Here is a 19,964-nt window from a genome sequence, read left to right as displayed (position 1 = left end):
ATACAAAATCTCCCATAGGGGTGTAATACACTATTATCACTATAATGATCATCAAACCTCTCTAAACAGCTTGCACAGCACAATCCAGTGCAGAACTATAAGTAACTAACCCATGGCCAGCTGTGTCAGTGCTGCGGAGATACTGGTAGGGGCCAGAAAGACGTTGGCGTTTGGTTGGCGAGCCGCCAGAGCACGGAACAGGTTGTAACCGAAGTCGGAGGTTGCGGCGGCCATCTTTGTTCTGGGCGTGGTGAAGAGGTCCACATGTTCTTCCTCGGCTCCTGTCTCCTCTGTGTCTGACTAGATAGGTAGATCGATAGATCGATAGATCGATAGATCGATAGATCGATAGATAGATAGATAGATAGATAGATAGATAGATAGATAGATAGATAGATAGATAGATAGATAGATAGATGGATGGATGGATAGATAGATAGATGGATGGATAGATAGATAGGCATAGACAGACAGACATACAGGTAGACAGACAGAGACAGACAAACAGACAGACAGATACAGATACAGATAGATAGACAGATAGATAAAACATTCTCTCCGAGAGACACTATTCCCGCGCTAGACTACGGCACAATGTAGTGAACTTGGTGAACAGTGTAAGCCCACAGGTTACTAAGCATGCCATCTCTAGCAGGTGTGGTGAGTTTTGAGGTGTTGAAGGTAGCCTACGTGTACAGTGATGAATCAGCAAAATGGCTACCAAAATATCTCTACAAATCAGTTTTCATACTGTGGTAAACTGAGGAGAAAAGCAGTAAACATGTGGTCTCACCAACTGAGCATGAGAAAGACACAAGAGGGCTCCCAAAAACAACAGGAGAGTCGTTGTCCACTTCATCCTGTAACACCCACCCACACACATAAACGTACACACACACACACACACACACACACGCACACACACACACACACATATACACACATAATTGATAATTGTAATAATGAAACTTGAATGAATGAACTTGAATGAAGACTTTTGCGTGTTCAGAAAGAAATCCCCAACATGTCCTATCAGCGTTGGTAGAAAAAGGAAACATGTAATAGCTTACGGACCTCTAGGGTATAGACACACACGTACACACATCTACACACATCTACACACACACACACACACACACACACACACACACACACACACACACACACACACACACACACACACACACACACACACACACACACACACACACACACACACACACACACACACACACATCGACACACACACACACACACACACACACAAACACACACATACACACACATTTTATTTTCACAGTACAGATTTTTAACCCATGGTTGTCCTTTGCCCTTTACTCAGATCTCCTGATTTAGGTATTTTTTCCTCAATATATTCTTTTAATTCTATCATTAACCCGTCATAGTCAGTACTAACACAGACAAGCTCTGGACTAAACAACAGGATCCTGCCAGAGTGAAGCATAAGGTAACCCTGGGCTGGGTCTGCCTAAATCAGATAGATGTGATCAGATATGATGTGATCAGATAGGATGTGATCAGATCATATGTGATCAGATAGGATGTGATCAGATAGGATGTGATCAGATCATATGTGATCAGATGGGATGTGATCAGATGGGATGTGATCAGATAGGATGTGATCAGATGGGATGTGATCAGATAGGATGTGATCAGATCATATGTGATCAGATAGGATGTGATCAGATAGGATGTGATCAGATGGGATGTGATCAGATAGGATGTGATCAGATAGGATGTGATCAGATAGGATGTGATCAGATGGGATGTGATCAGATAGGATGTGATCAGATAAGATGTGATCAGATAGGATGTGATCAGATAAGATGTGATCAGATAAGATGTGATCAGATAGGATGTGATCAGATAAGATGTGATCAGATAAGATGTGATCAGATATGATGTGATCAGATAGGATGTGATCAGATCATATGTGATCAGATAGGATGTGATCAGATAGGATGTGATCAGATGGGATGTGATCAGATAGGATGTGATCAGATGGGATGTGATCAGATGGGATGTGATCAGATGGGATGTGATCAGATAGGGCGCCTTGCCCGTGTCTTTTCTCAGTTGTCTTCTGTGGTTCTGTTGCGGCAGACCTACGTGGCACACAGACCACATGCCTGGCATGTCTGAGGTGCCACGTTTAGGGGGAGTTTCGGGTTAGAGGCAGGCAAATGGTTGTCAATCTCAGTTGCAAATTGGCAACTTTGCAGTTAGCTAATACAGAACGCTTCTCTATTCTATTCTTTATTCACTCTCTCCATTCCGGAGAGGCAGGCATGGACACGGACAGACATGTACACAAATGCACATGTAGGCCCACTCTCACCCGCACACACATACACACACACACACACACACACACACACACGCATGCACACACACACATATACACACACGTTCTCTTGTTCCAGTACACACATCTGGTTTACATTGAGCTGATTTTCCTGCAGAAAAACAGTCCATGGCGTGAACCTCAGGGACCACACACCACCGTCAGCCCTTCCCTCCTCTGCTCCAGTCTTCTGCCCCGCCCCCTCCTCTTTTCCACCTCTGGATGCCTAATGGCAAACCCAGATACTCTGCAGCCTCTAGGGACCATCACAATTCTCCACAAAATATATATATATACTACACCACTATTCAATCCCACGTCTCTTGCCTGCCACCATCTGCCGCAACCACAAATAAAAGAATAAAAATTATTATTTATTTATTTATTTATTTATTATACATTTTTTTTAAACGACCATGGGAAACAGTGCACTGGCCTTGTTTTGTTTCTCACTGTCCTGCAGAGGTTTGAACTGACTCTACCAGAGTTTCTGTCCTGCAGAGGTTTGAACTGACTCTACCAGAGTTTCTGTCCTGCAGAGGTTTGAACTGACTGTACCAGAGTTTCTGTCCTGCAGAGGTTTGAACTGACTCTACCAGAGTTTCTGTCCTGCAGAGGTTTGAACTGACTGTACCAGAGTTTCTGTCCTGCAGAGGTTTGAACTGATCTGTGATGACCTGAGACTCAAAGAGACCTCGTCTCTTCTTCCCGGTCGTGGTAAACCTGCCTTTCACACGGGAACAAATTGGTCAGAGGAAAATTCCACAGCCCTTCCATTGGATCCCACACTCGACCTTTTGGCAGCGAAACCATTACTCTTCTGCACGGCATGTCTGTCTCCAATTGTACGAAGCACAAGCCTCATTTATCCCCTTCCTTCTCCCATGACCACAAATGACAGTCCCTGTGCCGGGAGAGAGCGCTTGAAGGGCTCCACTCCAACAATGCTAACAAACAATTAACACATGTCCATCCTCTCTGAAATGGTGCAATTTTGTTACAGAGGGTCTTAAGATTTTAAGGTTTTTACTTTCATCATAGAATGAAACTCTTCATGGCCTCCCCTCGTCTCCCGACGGCACACCTCAAGTACAGACAAGCCCGCTTTCACACAACGCAAACAATGGGTCACCTGTCTTGTGTTTCACTGTGTGAGGAGTTTTTAAAAAGAACAATTATGATGTCATGGAGATAACTGAAAAGATAATTGTCTGCACTTCTTGATCAGTACGTAGTAATTATGTACTTATACTCTATGTATAACTTAAATGTGCTGTAAGTGGTATTTTCTGTTTAAATAAATGTTAAATAGCTGTACAGTCTGACAGCCATCACTGATATAGAGTGTTGGTGTTGGGTCAGTCTGCTCTGCAGTAAACAGACATTTACTTTTCTGGTATCCCAGAAATATTGGAAATACTTTTACTTATTTCAAGAAATCTTGCCAAGCCAGATTTGCTTACTGCGCTGGCAGATTATTTTACCAGTTTCAAGCACATAATTTGCTTAAAAGTAGTTTTTATTTCTTATTTTTGTTTCTTTCAGTGTGGAGTTCTCTCTCCTGATTGGATACGTGTATTCTTGTGTTTACTGCAGAGCTGAGGGACTGGGAGACCCATGTTACTGACCAGACACTCTATATCAGTGATGGCTGTTGGAATGTAAGAGCTATTATTTTAACATGTAGATCACTTGTGTTAACAAATAAATACAATTTTAAGAAAAATATATCCACCAGTTTTAGATACTCTTTTTTCTTGGCAAAGATCTGTGCGTGAGGTAATCCTGCTCTTCTTGCTCCTGTGGATCTAACACGGCAGGGTCCTTGTACCCCCAAAATTGTCAACTTTTCAGGAATTAAGACAAACAACATGTTTTTTAGATTGCCAACCATGAATACATGCAGTTACACACTGGGGTTGAAACGGGTGCAGTGGGCCCTATAGTAGGTATGGGTATCGGCACTGATTACCAGATTTAATTTAATTTTGATTCACAGGGTCCTGATTCAATTCAGATTCAATTAGATTCATTATGGATTCAATTTGGCTAGATGGTGCTGGTTACATGGGGTCAGAAATGGCCGTTGTTATCAAAGGATCAGGTTCAACTAAATGTTTGTAGTATTTCAGTAGAAACTCAGCGCAGGGCAATATAGTGACATCTGCAGAATGGGAGGCGCACAATAAATAACATTTATCCACTGAAGAAAATACAGGGCTTTCCCCCCAACAGCAGTGTTGCCTATACATACTTTCTATCCAAAAGAGCAGTTCTTATTTAAGTTCACTTATACAGCTGGAGTCTTTAGTTTTTTAATCTCTTCATCTCAGATAATATGGTGATCAATTATGTATCACAGGCTCCACGACTCAGACAGAAACAATCAAGAGAGGAGTATTCTGGTTCTGATGTCTGACATGCTCATCTGTGCCCGTCTTGATGTGTCTAGTCACTGTATGTATTCGGCTTTTCTGTGCATTTTTTATTTGGTGCAGGTATTTATTGTTTGTTGAATTATAGTGCATTTTAAAAAAAACTGGAGCAATTTGACAGGTGCACGTCCCTGAATATCCCTGGATAACTTGGTATCAAACATTAAGAGTTGAGTGTAATTGCTGCAGCCTTTCACAAGTCCCTTCCCGTTTAAGATACTCTGCCAGTCTGCCTGCTCTTCAAAGAAAGGGAAAAAGAACCTGGTCCATTATACCGGCCTACCAAGAAATGGGTCCAGTTGCATAAGCTGTTGAGCCTGTGGAAAGGTTAGACATAATTTTATGTTTCTTGGCACAGTGGGAGGAAGCCAGGATGGAAAGGTTCACCTGGAGGGAACTGTGTGAGACATTTTTACCATCGCTACTGGAAAATCCACTGCCTCTGTCTGCGAAGAATATAATTAATATAGCGCTGGCTGTTATAGACCTACCAACCCACATAGGACAAAATAAAACACAACAATATCTTCATTACCCAAAATACTAACTTTGGGGGATTTGTTGGTTTTGCTGACTTGTCCAATGTACAGTAAATGACCCTGTATGGCTTTGTCAATATTCCAATGTACAGTGTACAGTTGGAATCTAACATCCTCAACTAGATTACAGCAATCACATCACTTCACAGGGGGAAACATGTGTTATTATTACAATTGCATTCAGAAAATGAATGAAGAAAAATATGTCATAGATAGATCTATATGCCAAAATACGGTGCGTGAAACAACTTACCTTTCAGCCTCTGTAATTCAGTAAAGTCCGCGGAGCTCAGCTGTATCTGCAGATGCTGCCTCTGGTCGACGGAGAGATAATGTACGGAGTGGGGGGGGGTGGTTCCACCCGCCCCTCTCTGACGCGTGGTAGGCTACAACAAAGTCTCCCTCAAGACTTAGGCTGGTAAAGGTATGGCTCCTAAAGTGTGAAAACGGAAGTACAGGAAGTACCGGCTACAGGCTTTCCTGTTTCGACAAAACAATTATAGAAACGTGTAAAGTGCACAATATTTCCTCGTTTAAGCCACTGCAACGGCTTGGCCTGAAGAATTTACTACATGACCGGGACGTTCTAGCTTGTTTGCCGACAGGATTTGGGAGAAGTGTCTGATGGCAAAACTATGGAGAGCTAAAAGCAGTGGTGCAGTCGTAATATGGGAACTGCCCGGACGCCACGTGCGCGCACGCGCACAGAACAGATTATATACAATTTCTTTAATTGAATGAACTTAAACTAGAAAAGTAAATACAAACTAAATTAACAATGTAACTTAGTTTACAGAAGGACAGTTTCCTTCTGAAGCACAACTTAATGCCTCATCCTTGATCCTTCCAGTCGGGACCATTGTCACATAGTGAGAGGTTCCACAGCTCAAGCAAACCCCCACCAATTGGTACAGGCTTGTATTTTGGTTTGGCTCTTCTCGTTCTTTGTTATGCTATAGGTGTCCTATTATTATGCAAAGTCTAGGTGATAGATAAGTGCCGGCCGCCGGGTACTTGGCGCACGGCGCGACGAGTCCAGTGACAATTGTGAACGCATTTTTGTGTGCGCGCGCGTGCACATCCGTGCGCGACTGCGCGTACACATCCGTGCGCGATTGCGCGTACTTCTGCTCAGCGAACTATAGGACGGCGTGGTACCCCTGTCCACCCACCACTGCATCCCTGGCTAAAAGTAAAAGGTTCACTACAACGCTTCAATTTCCTGATACAAATGTGCCCCGGACGTCGCGTTCTATACTAGGGTAATTTACCGCAAAGTGGGCTAACGTACACAAAGAAAACCGGACAGGGTGAATTAAGGGTAGGCCTTTTACAGTGAATTGAAAATGGGGGACCCTGACGTAAACAAGACGAAAGTCTTTCTCTGGTCTGCATCCCCTTAATTAACAATTGTGTGTATTGAGCGGAGCCGTACTGTATTGTACCCATTCTGCAATCTGATAATAAAGTTTTCAATCAATCAATCAATCCAACACAGAACATATTATTTTATTATTTGAAAAGGTGGAGGTTTCTTTCCCAAATGGAAGCCAACATGAACTTTGAATTTGTCTAGTGAAGCCCTCACTATTTTCTATTCCCTTCCATTCAAATACCGAATTACAATCACCACTAGCTTAAATACTGAATAAAAACTGTGACAAAACACAAGAGATTTAAAATAATACATGTCATATGTAAGATCTATGAAACACAGCTACATGTCTTTAAACAGGATTGTAGCCTAATTTACAGACAATAGAGCACAGAAATATGAGAATGTATAGCTAGAGAAAAAAAAGTGCTCATTTGACACTTCCCTTCAAGTGCACTGAAACATCATAATCACATTACGTTACAACTGTATTATAAGCATAATCAGTCATTTATTAGACAACTGACTTGTCTTATAATGCATACATTTTACTATGACACACATTGCAATAAATTCTGAATCAGCCGGTAGGCCTATATATGTTATTAGCAGTTGCCCCAGAAAGTTGTATGTATTATAGCATATTAGACTGTAATGTATTGATTACAGTTATTATAAATTAATATTATGAAATGCATTCATAATGTGCTTGTAACCTGCTCATGATCAGTGCTTATTTAGCCTCATGAACAACCCGTTAAATAAAGTGTCACCATTATGCTTCCCTTTGAACTGCTGCATATGATCCTGTGTGAAAGTGTCTCGTGTTTAGGCCGGCGCAGAGCGAGGTGGGTCGTGGCGGGTCTCTGCTCCTCCTCGCCGCTCCTCGTCTGAGCTCTCCCTCGGTTCATTCTGGGACTGCTGTGACTCGTCCACACCAGCAGAGGTGCTACACTGCTGTGTGCTGTTCGCTCCCCCTTGGCCAATCGCTCTGTGTGCCACTGTCGCTCGACACATGGTCACTCTGGGCCAGTGTGGCTAACGACCGAATCACGGCGCGTTCCGTTCCCACGGGGGCTCGTCGTTAGGCACGGGGGCCGTCGGCGGGGGCGGGGTTTGTGACCACGCCCAGGAAGAGGGGGGCCAGAGATGTGTCGTCCACGAGGGCAAACAGGAAGGGGGAGTTGACGGAGAACAGGAGCACGGTGCGCGTCATGGTCACCGCGGTGGCGGCCGCCGCCTCGGCGCCCTCCTCACTCACTTCCACGGCACTGGCGTGACGGACGCCTGCCACCTTCAGGGGGAGGTCTGAGATCCCAGAGAGATCGGGGCTTGTGAACAAGGTGCCCAGACCTGTGTGAGAGAAAGAGAGAAGGTGTGAGAGGCTGGGAGGCTAACCCTAACCCAAAGGATGGAGAGGACTTCATTGGGAAGAGAGGGGCGACAGTGGTTCAGGAGGTAGAGCGGTCCTCTAGTAATCGGAAGGTTCCCGGTTCGATTCCCGCTCCTCCCGGGCAGCGTGTCAAAGTGTCCTTGAGCAAGACACTTAACCCCTAACTGCTCCTGATGAGCAGGTTGGCACCTTGCATGGTCGCCTCTGTCATCGGTGTGTGAATGTGTGAGTGAATGGGTAACATGGGTATGTGAGGAACAAAGACTGCAAAGGGCTTTGGATAAAAGTGCTATATAAATGCACAATTTATTTATTTTTATTTAGGCGTGCGCACGCATGAAAACAACGAAAGATGGGATGTAACTTTAAGGAGTGAAAACGGGGAAAGACATGATGCCTCCATATCATCAAACAAAGTAAAGCCAAAAGTACACGGTGAAGACTGGTATACAAGAACGATTCTAAAACAAAAACCAGGGTTCCACAGGGTTAAAATCTAGGTCCAGATATTACACGTATGATTGGCCGTGGGTTACACTGTCAACGTGACCTGTGACTAGGGCAGGGCGATATAGTTTGAAAGCTAAAGTAAACAGGCTTCTCTGCTGGCTGTGGCTCCAGGGGAGTTGAATAGTTCTGGCTCTGCTAGTTTCTTTTCTATCTTTTGGCACTTTTCTGGTGGACAAACCACCGCACATGTGCACCGTGACTCGCGACTGGAGACTAGCTCTGCTAGCACACATAGCCTACTGTGTACAGACGGTTTCAAACTGTATTTTAAATTAGAAAGCAAACAAAATAAATGGACAAGAGAAAAATAAATCTCAATTTGGCCAGTATTGTCATTTGGACAAGCAAAGCCATTACTTTAAGTTGCAGGCAAGAAAGACAAGTCTGTCCACTGTCTCTGGTTTAAAAACTGCCCTGTTGCAGGTCACAAAAAAAAACTTTTTTTTTGGGGATATTTTTTTTTATCAATCGATATCGATTATTAAAATATATCGCAATAATTATCGTTATCGTTATCGTTTATTAGTTGTCATACAAAAATACAGAATACTTTTATATTAAATGCTTTTTCCTGTTCTGCTCCTGAGAGTGTGCTAGATACAAATTAAATAGATAAGTACAAAATAGAAGTCAAAAGTAGTAAACAAAAGTGTTCAAAACTAAAGTGTTCAATATACATATATACAATATACAATACAGAGTAGAAAAAAAATTACAATACAATATAAACTACAATGCAGAAATGGGATGAGGTACAACTCAGGCGCCAGGGGTCTTCAATTAAGTTTGGCCAAGGGCCAAATTTTTTCCAAGCCATTGTATGGGGGGCTGGAAACAAAAACGGCTAATGGCTAATTTAATATATTGATAGTGAAAAGATTTTAACTCTGTGACTAACCACCTTATAACTAAGACATACATTTGTGGCAGAGGCAGAGAATGGACAAAATAAACTAGCTGCATAGGTGGCATAATAAACTGTAAACGACATACACATTTGCACTGAACATTATACCTTTGTCTTTTTGCCATTTTATTATAAAACCAGAGACAAGCGCCTCTCTCTTATCGGTCTATCTTACATTACGCACAACCAGCCCATCTATCTGACAGCCCTTTCTGTGGAGCGCACTGGACTATTGAGAAACAATAGGAATCTTCCATTGGTTCTCCCAGTCCACATGACCATTTCTAGCATTTCCATTGGCTATAGTGACAGACATAGATATATGATAAATGGATAGATACAGCGGATTAGATGCAGTCCAGAGAAAACAACCAATCTAGATATTTCAAGATTCTATGCTTTACATCTGCGCATTCTCTGAGAGATGCACACAATTTTTAGATGACAATCGATACAATAAAGCAAGTCTTTATCACAAACAAATCCAAAGATATTTAATGTTTTACAAAACATGTCTAGTGTTGCGCCCGGCTTTAGAGGGTTAAAAGCCTAATTGTATTTTTTATTTAGTTAATAAATGTCTTGTTGTAATTCCTTATATACCTAATGTAGCGCATCTTCTTGAAGCAGATTCAGCTTTTTTTGCTCTGATTTGACTTCAGTTTAATTGCATTGTTACTGTTCACATGTGTGGTGCCATCAGTCATATATAAGTAAAGATAAAGTTTGAATGACTTACTGAACTGGTGTTTTAATTTCACACCACACTGCTTGTTTGTTATTTCAGCACCAGGCGCTGTCCCCCATTTTTTTTCATGTTGAGCAAGCGCTACATTGTACCTCGCTGCCTATCTGTTATTCACTCTCAACATGGATAAAACGTATAAAAAGCATTCTTTAAGTGGTGGTAGTTTCTCTATTTGGACGTTATAGCAGCTAACATATAGCCTAGCCTAGTTAGTAAAAATAAAATAAAAAATAAAACTATTTCTTTTGAAAATAATCTGAGGGGCCAGATATTATTGCTGGCGGGCCAATTTCGGCCCGCGGGCCGCCTATTGCCGACCCTTAGGGTAAGGTGCAATGAGGTATGAGTTGTAGTGCAAATCTCTTTACCAATAAATATAAATATAAAGTGTGTTAAAGTGTCTAAAGTGGGTGCTACAGTGAGTTGTTTATTTAAAGTGAGTGTGTGCGTGTGCATGTGTGTGCTGTGAGGGAGGGTTGTTGTCTCACCCATGCTGGTCAGCACCTCCTCTAGATCCTGGTGGTGCTGCAGCTTGAACTTGGGCAGGCTGACTTGCATGGTCCTCTCCTGAGGCAGGCGCCTGTATAGGTCAGAGATGTTCAGCTTGGGAAGCATTGATGATATGTTTCCTCTTCCGGGCAACGGCATGACAACCAGGAAGCTGGTGTTGCCCTTGAAGGGAAAACTGGCAACCTGGACAAGAAATAAATACTTAAATTGTAATTTATTCTTTCGTGAAATGATGCTCTGTTTGTTTGGTTTTGATCTACCATAGCAGTTTGTATATATGTATTAGCTAGAAAACTATTTAGGAGCAGTGGGAATCCATTGTTCGGCACCCGGGACCTACTCTGGGGCCTTGCTCAAGGGCAATGGCAGGAGTACTGTATGTACCTAAATGGTAAAATGGTAAATGGTGCATTTATATAGCAGCTTTTATCCAAAGCGCTTTACAATTTCTTCCTCAAAATGTTTACCCATTCACACACCAACGGCAAAGGCAACCATGCAAGGTGCCAATCTACTCATCGGGAGCAATTAGGGGTCCAGATTACCAGACAACTGCTCTACCTTCCGAGCCACTGTTGCCCTACTGTATGTAGCTAGCATGCATGTCTTCTATGGACATCTTTTATGGACGTTTTTCCTCCTGTAATCTAGAAGATGTTGCAACCTGTGCCTCCAGCTCAGGGTGATCCAGCAGTCTTGGAGGGTACTGGGCTGACCTACCTGTGCCTCCAGCTCAGGGTGATACAGCAGTCTTAGAGGGTACTGGGCTGACCTCATCATGTCAACAGACACATACGTCTGGTGGTTCAGGTAAAACAGTCCTTCAGATGTGGCCTTGGGGTCAAAACGGGTCTGCCATTCACCTGACTCAAATAAGGGGGAGAGAGAAGTCGAGAAGTTATTTTTCTCTTTCTTTCTTTCTTTCTTTCTTTCTTTCTCTTTCTTTCTTTCTTTCTTTCTTTCTTTCTTTCTTTCTTTCTTTCTTTCTTTCTTTCTTTCTTTCTTTCTTTCTTTCTTTCTTTCTTTCTTTCTTTCTTTCCTTTTATTTTGTTTTGTTTTTATACATTTGTCATAGTGTCTATGTGTCAGGTCTTGGGCCATGTTTTAGGTGTAATGCTCTCCTCTTCTCCTCTCCTTTCCTATCTTCACCACTCCACGCCTCTCCTCATCCTTCTCTCCCACTGTTCTTACGTGTACCGGCGTTGCCTGTTCTTAGGGTAAACTGGGCTCCATTCTTAGGGCCCATTCAAAAACCCTATGGGACCACCTTAATCTGCACGCAGAGTGATCTTTATATACCTTTGAAGTACACAGCATTGATGAGCATGAGCACCACGTCATGGGGAAGACTGGGCAGGAAGTTGGCGATGTGGCCGTGGGTTGCATCTTCCACCCATTGGTTGACCTCCTCCGGGGAGACCAAGGGGGCGGGCCTTGATTGGTACCTGAAGGACACAAGATACGTAGAAAATGCATAGTTCTAAAAAGGTGCTCGGATTGTGTTATGAACTGAACAAAAGGAAAGATTTTCCTACACTTGGTGAACATGTAAGAAAACCTTTATTTATAACACAAACATCTTGGTTAGTGTAGCCTTCATCAGGGCCAGTTGTCAGGGAAGAAATGTGTGTTTTACAATCAGAACGCACAGGGATTTTGTCTTTACGTTTCACCAATATAGCATAGAGGTTTTCCTTTTGCTCTGATCAATACCTGGCCAGTGACTCCTCCACAAAGGCCAGCTTCACATCGAACCCTGAAAGAGATAGAGAGAGAGAGAGAGCGAGAGAGAGAGAGAGAGAGAGAGAGAGAGAGAGAGAGAGAGAGAGAGAGAGAGAGAGAGAGAGAGAGAGAGAGGATGGCAGAGAAAAGCATGGGGTGAGGGAGAGAAAGAGAACGAGTAGGATGGGGGGGCAAAGGTATGGATAAAGGAAGAATCAAGGAGAGAGAAAGAGATGAATAATGTTATAATAATTATAGTTAAAGTTATGTATGATAATTACCTCAGCCAAGGAAGTTGTGTTTTCACCCATTTGTCTGTCTGTGAACAAGATATCTCGAAAGGTAACAGGCGGATTGCCATAAAATGTACTGTGAACACATTCATGAGCCCTAACAGGAGACATTTGCTGATTTTGTTGACCACGTGACCTTTCCTCTAGCGCCACGGTCAGGCCAAACTGACAACGAGATATCTCAAAAGGTAATCGCCAGATTGCCATGACATTTTCTATGTACATTCATAGCCCCAAGATGAAGAAATCTATTGGTTTTGGTCACCCATGACCTCTCCTTGAGCGCCATGATCAGGCCAAACAGAAAACCTAGAGCCATATTGCCATAAACCTTACTGTGAACATTTACTGTGAAACCTATACATTTTGGTGACCCCATGACCTCTAGCACCACCATCGGGTCAAACTTACAACACTGAAACATGTAACACATACCCACATACCTGGTCACAGGTACATGACTGAAACATGTAACACAGACCCACATACTGTACCTGGTCGCAGGTACATGACTGAAACATGTAACACAGACCTGGTCACAGGTAAATGACTGAAACATGTAACACATACCTGGTCGCAGGTACATGCGCGTAGCCACATCCAGGGTATTTCTGAGGTGTTGTTGCAGGCTCCCTAGGATCTTATGGTAACAAGGTATTGTATGAGCATGTAGAGCATTCATCAGTAGCTTCTCCGTCTCACTGCCAGCTCCTGAGAGAGAATTCAAACACTTAATTAATATATGAATGAATCATTGCAATTATATAGTGCCTTGATAAGTGCTTTACAGAAATTGCTCCTCCACCATGTGTAGCACCCAACCTTGGGCTACGCTATGGCTGCCATACACCATCATCAGGCACGCAACACACATACACAATGGCTGAAAGGCTAAGGAGACAAAGATTGATATCAGCCAATTAAGGAGATAAATGATTAGGTGGCCTTGATGTCAGAGACCTGATTTGGCCAAGAACGTTATGGAACTCCCTACTCTTTGCAATAAGCGTCCTGGGTTATTTAATGACCCAAACCGGGACGTCGGTTTAACGTCTCATCGGAAGGACGGCACTCAGTACGTTGTCCTTGTCACTGTAACAAGGGCATTGCTACTGCCAAGTCCAGAAGACAGAGCACCCCCTACTGGACAATGACACCACTTCCATCCCAGTATCAACCACCTTACTGTCTGGTATTGCAAGAAACTGTATTAGATTAGATTCGATTAAAATGTATTGTCATTATACAGTACAGCGAAAAGAAGTTTGGCATCCAACCAGAGTGCAAATGTAACAGTAAAGTGCAATAGTAATATACAATGTACAGGTGATTAAAATATGTGTGGGTATAAAATATATAAATAAATTTAATTGAACTAGTACTACTGAGTATAGTGCTAATCAGATGTATGTACAGAGTTGTAGTATTACAGAGCTGTAGTATTACTCAGGCAGATAACTACTAATTATGATGAAATAGCTTCTCAAGTAAAGCACATAACGAGAGATCATTGGTTTAAACTAGGGCGGCCGATATTGGCATAAAAATGTGATATAGGAAAATATCGGTATCAATTAAAAAAAAAAAAATAATAAATAAATGTTTTACATTTAATTAACCTTTATTTACCCAGGAAAGCAAGTAAGAACAAATTATTATTTTATTTATTGTCAAAGTATGCATAATGTTGTGTTAATTACACGACAAGAGATATGTAATGTTAATTACCTGAAATTATTCAGTTTTTTGGTGGGAGAAACTCTGCATATATCGGTATCAGTTGATATCGGTATCGGAAATTAAGAGTTGGACAATATCGGTACTGTATATCGGTATCGGTAAAAAAGCCAATATCGAACATCCCTAAACTTTAAACAAGGTAAAAGAAATGGTTTCATTTCAAAGACAGGACTAGCCAAAATACCCACATTTCCACAAAAGGTCCTCAGTTGTTATGTCTAGAATGTAGATATTCAAACTGACACACACACAGACCTAGCGTGAGTTGAGCCAGTGCGAGGGCCAGGCTGAGAGGCGATATGATGACGTTGGGCTGCTGTGATCCGATTCCTGCCTGCAGCTTCTCCAGCATCTGTAGACCCAGCTGTTCTATAGCACCTCCTACCGCCCGCTGGGACGCAGGACTGAACACGTGCGCTCTTCCACAGCTCTCGTCCTCCTCCACCACCACCACCCCCTCTGGGTACCTTGTGGTACCTGCAGGATTAGGGATTTCTGGAGTTGGGCCAGGCTCCTCCAGGAGAAAGCGAGAGAATGAGAGGGGGGTGGAGGTGGAGAGAGAGAGAGAGTGGAGAAGGAACAGGAGAAGAGAGGAGAAAGTGGGCGAGGGAGAAAGTGACGACACAAGAATAACAGAGAAAGAGTGGTTGCTTAGAGAAAAGAGATTCAAATGATTTCACCATCTTTAAGAACGAACGAGATAGATAGATAGATAGATAGATAGATAGATAGATAGATAGATAGATAGATAGATAGATAGATAGATAGATAGTCATCTTACAGTCATTCCCAATCGGCAGAAACACAGCAAGAGGAGCAGAGGAAGACACTGCTCCATTTCCAAGCAACCAGCCTAAAACAGAATACAAATTATAATTTAAAAAAAGAAAAGAAAACACAATGCAATCAGACCAAATGCCTGCCAACACTTTCTAGGTCATGGTTTCAGATTTTCAGTTTTAAGCATTCTGCTTTTGGTTGCAAATGTTACGAAAGTAATTCAAAGCATGCAAAACACCCCCAAGACCTAGCTAACTGGCTAATAGGCTAGGCTTCTTCTAACAACCCCATTTCTAGGTTTTGTACCCATAATTAAGCAACCATCGCCCCTGGGGAAAGAGGCTGCTGCAACAGAGAGTTGTAGTTTTCAATTTCAAAAGAACAGCTTGAATGTTTGTGAATTATGTCATTCTGATGTAGCTGCGACCGAAAATCCAGACTTTGCCACGAAATACGTAAAAGTCGTTCTTTTAGAGCATAAAATGTAAACGACACAATTGTAAAACAGTGTCCAACATTTGCTTGAAGAAGACTTTTTTTCCCCCTGTTTTCTCATATTCACCATGTTTAAACAAGGTGCAGTTACCTCTCACGGCCACAGGGCACTGATCTTCCATAGTGCAACTTTAAACTTCAATTTATAACTGCCCCCCATCTCCCCCTCACCAAGAGAGAGCTTATTGCTGTCTAATGTCACCATGGGTAGGCGGGTGGGGGGTAACTGTACATTGGATTATCGACGAAACCTTACTTGGTCCCAAGAAGAGGGTCTCGTGTATTACTGTGTTAGGACATTTACTGTACATTGGAGGGGGTTGGGTTAGGACATTTACAGGGGCCAGTTTCGAATTGCAGTCTCCCGTAGGTGCTCCTTGAGAGTGGTTTTAAAAGTGGGTAGTGATTCACATTCCTTTACAGCTGTGGGTAGGGCGTTCCACATTGATGTGGTGTAGCCGGTGTGATCTTGTCTGCGTTGTGTTTTAGTCGATTCGACCCCTGTTAAGGGATCGCCCTGAGTGGGAGTTGAACCCCGGACGCCCGCGTGGCGGACGGCATCACAGACCACTAAGCAAGAAGTGAATTCACTTCTTGCTTCCGGGTCTGGATGCCTCTGGGGAGTGAGTTTACTTGCAGTACCGCTTACCATCCACAGCCACGTCACTACTTGTACCTGTGACTGTGGATATACTGCGGTACCTCCGTTACACTCACCCCCCTAAACTCACTCCACCCAGGGCATCCGGGTCTAACGGCACCACGTGTAGCCGGTGTGATCTTGTCTGCGTTGTGTTTTAGTCGATTCGACCCCTGTTAAGGGATCGCCCTGAGTGGGAGTTGAACCCCGGACGCCCGCGTCGCGAGCGGCATCACAGACCACTAAGCAAGAAGTGAATTCACTTCTTGCTTCCGGGTCTGGATGCCTCTGGGGAGTGAGTTTACTTGCAGTACCGCTTACCATCCACAGCCACGTCATTACTTGTACCCGTGACTGTGGATATACTGCGGTACCTCCGTTACAGTGGCATAATTGTGAAACGTGTTTAGTCCCTTGCTTGAGCCGAATCTGGGTTTAACATGATTTGTGGAGCTCCCTCTGGTGTTGTGGTCGTGGTATTCACTGACCTTTGGGAAGTATTTTGACATGTACATGGGTACCTTAGTCATGTAGTGTATCTTGTAGACCAGGCCCATTGCAAGTTGCTGTACTCTATTGTCTACTCTAAGCCATCCTAGGTTGTCAAAGTGGGCAGGGGTGAGGTGGGTTCTAGGAGTAAGGTCAAGCAGTAGTCTGACCAGTTTGTTTTGTGATGTTTGTAATTTAGTTTTTAGTGCCTTTGAGGTGCTTTGGTACCATGAGGTGCAACCATAGTCGTAGTACCCTTGAATGAGTGCTCCTGCCAGAGTCTTCAGGGTATTCTTGTTTACCAGAGAGGAGATCCGGTACAAGAATCTAGTTCGTTGGTTGACTTTTTTTATTACATTGGATGCCATTTTGTCACAGGAAAGATTTGCCTCTAGGATGGAACCTAGATATGTAATTTCATCTTTCCTTGTGACAATATTGTCACCCACTGTAACTGAGCTGAGTTTGTTATTTGAACCGAAGAGAATGGACTCTGTTTTACTCAGGTGTAATGATAGTTTGTTGTCAGCGAGCCAGGTGCAGATTTTGCCTAGTTCCGAGCTGAGAGTTTTTTCAACCTGTAACTTGTTCTTGTCAGAGACCAGCAGGGCTGAGTCGTCCGCGAACAGGAACAAGCTGACGACATGTCATTTGCACCCAGACATATTTCAATGCTACTGTGAAAACTGGAGCCCCCAACAGCTGCGTGCGGAGTCCCCTACTGTCCACACTGATGACCCCTGACTATGTAGCCTTACAACAGATAAATTATATCATCAAGTATGCTGATGACACTACAGTCGTAGGGCTCATTACTAACTGCACAGAGTCAACCATCAGATCCTCCTCACATCCCTTGCAGGAATGGGAGTTGTAGGTTCTGCGCTGGCATGGCTTGGTCCTTGGACCCCTCCTTTTCTCTCCTCTACACCAAATCTCTGGGTAACATTATCATTTATCATGCCTTCTCTAATCACTGCTATGCCGATGACACTCAAATCTCCCCCCCCCCCCAGATACCTAAGTCTCTGAACGGATCTCAGCCTGCCTGTCAGACATTTCCGCCTGGATGACGAACAACCACCTCAAACTGAACTTGAGCAAAACGGAGCTACTTCACTTGCCGGCTAAATCCTCTCCACCTTTCAATCACAGGGGAGAACATAGCCGTGGCTCCGTCCCCGACCACCAAGAACCTACAGTAGGTGTAGTCCTTGACGATTGGCTTCTCTGTTCACATCACCTCAACAACCAGAACCTGCAGATTCTTCCTGAGAAGGATCCACCCCTTCCTGACAAAATAAGTCACCCAACTCCTCTTGCAATCAACAGTCATGTTTTGCCTCGTCTATTGCAATGCTCTGCTAATTGGTTTACCAGCTTGTGCCACCAAGGATGCAGTGGCCCACCTGATCTCCTATCTACCAAAGTCAGCACCATAACCCCACTTCTGAGAGAGCTGCACTGGCTTCCCATTGCCGCACAAATCTGCTTCAAGATTCTGTAACGGTCCATGGACTGTTATCCGCTGCTCTACCTCTCCCCGTCCATGTATGTGTGTTCCTTGTATTTCTGTCCATTAGGGGCTAGATCCACAAAGAATGGATTGCACGGTGCTAATTGCACCCTTACTTACAATTCATTATGAATTGAGCATTCTTTGTGAATCTAGCCCTTAGTGTTCTTTCCCTTCTCTCTCTCTCTCTCTCTCTCCCCTTTTCTCTCTGGCTCTTCTTCATGTTCCTCTGTTAGTCTAGTGTTACTGGCTTGCATTAGGTTAACTGTTTAGTCTTAGTGTTTGTTGTTACTGTCTGGTATCCATTTAGTGTCTGCTTGTTTTTTCCCAGTGTCTGGTGTTTGTCTTGTCGTCCATAGTTGTAGTTCATTGTGTTGTTTCTTGTTATTAAAAACCCTTGGACTCGCTGCCCGCCTTTGTCTGCTCCTGGGTCGTATCCCACCACACCATATCATGACAGGTTCAAGGTTCATGAACTGGCATACTGTGCAGCGATGGGAAAAGCTCCCTCCTACATCTGGTCAATTGTCTCTAAACACCATCCTCAAGATCCCTACACTCTGCATCTTTTGGCCACACCTACGCTCTGCATCTTTTTGCCACACCTATACTCTGCATCTTTTGGCCACACCTACGCTCTGCATCTTTTGGCCACACCTACGCTCTGCATCTTTTGGCCGCCCCTACGCGCTGCATCTTTTGGCCGTCCCTATGCTCTGCATCTTTTGGCCACACCTACGCTCTGCATCTTTTGGCCACACCTACGCTCTACATCTTTTGGCCACACCTACGCTCTGCATCTTTTGGCCACACCTATGCTCTGCATCTTTTGGCCACACCTACACTCTGCAGTTTTTGGCCACACCTACGCTCTGCATCTTTTGGCCACACCTACACTCTGCAGTTTTTGGCCACACCTACGCTCTGCATCTTTTTGGCCGCACCTACTGTAAGCTCTGCATCTTTTGGCCGACTGAGACACACTCCTACGTGAAGCAGGCTAGTCTCTGTCCTCGCTCCATGATGGTGGAACAAACTTCCCACCACAGTCAGGATAGCTGACACCTGTCTAATTTTCCACTGTCTACTAAAAACATACTTTTTCAATCAATACCTGAAATAATAAATACAATTCTTACTGTCTTTTACTGTTATGTACTTTGCTACTATGTCTATACTACTATGTAGTATGCTACTATGCCTATACTACTACCTACTATGCTAATATTTCTATACTACTGTAAACTACTAATGAGTTGTTTGCAGTCAACTAGCACCTGCTAATGGTTAGTGCGGCCGCCTGTGGTTCATATGGTCCCAGGTTCAAATCCACTTGGTTACATTTGTGACAGCAGTGGGATCTCCAGGATCACATAGTAATGGGGGTGGGATCTCAGTGCCTTAACCCTGGGAAAGTGCGCTCATGGACGAAAGAACCTGTGAGGATGCACTTCTTGGGGAGAGTACGACTGTAAACTAGTAACAGGTCAGTCGCAGTGAACCAGCA

The 19,964-nt window shown here is 43.5% G+C and overlaps 2 protein-coding genes across 3 annotated transcripts in view; both read right to left on the bottom strand.

Annotated features, from left to right (window-relative positions):
- The window catches only part of serpinf1 (serpin peptidase inhibitor, clade F (alpha-2 antiplasmin, pigment epithelium derived factor), member 1), a 12,693-nt gene extending 7,020 nt beyond the window's left edge, over positions 1-5,673 (bottom strand). The window contains exons 1-3 of one of the 2 annotated variants that reach the window (XM_084319883.1): positions 5,593-5,673; positions 794-860; positions 111-300 (exon numbers count right to left, since the gene is read on the bottom strand). In XM_084319883.1, coding sequence (XP_084176009.1) covers positions 111-300; positions 794-859 — 256 coding nt within the window. In that variant the 5' untranslated portion in view covers position 860; positions 5,593-5,673. Of the gene's footprint in view, positions 1-110; positions 301-793; positions 875-5,592 lie in introns of those variants that run through there. The other variant, XM_084319884.1, reaches the window with a different exon arrangement.
- Positions 5,674-7,764: 2,091 nt separating this feature from the next.
- LOC311233565 (alpha-2-antiplasmin-like) lies at positions 7,765-15,384 on the bottom strand (the record flags this gene model as incomplete). The annotated part of the gene is given in 9 exon segments (XM_084320531.1): positions 7,765-7,812; positions 7,814-8,067; positions 10,761-10,965; positions 11,503-11,645; positions 12,082-12,227; positions 12,496-12,538; positions 13,368-13,508; positions 14,793-15,051; positions 15,319-15,384. Coding segments are annotated over 9 exon segments (1,296 nt in total). The 5' UTR covers positions 15,376-15,384.
- Between the last annotated feature and the right edge of the window lie 4,580 nt (positions 15,385-19,964).

Source organism: Notolepis coatsorum, assembly GCF_963971535.1.
Source record: "Notolepis coatsorum genome assembly, chromosome: 8".
Classification (NCBI taxonomy): Eukaryota; Metazoa; Chordata; class Actinopteri; order Aulopiformes; family Paralepididae; genus Notolepis; species Notolepis coatsorum.
This window is presented reverse-complemented; position numbering and strand designations above follow the sequence as displayed.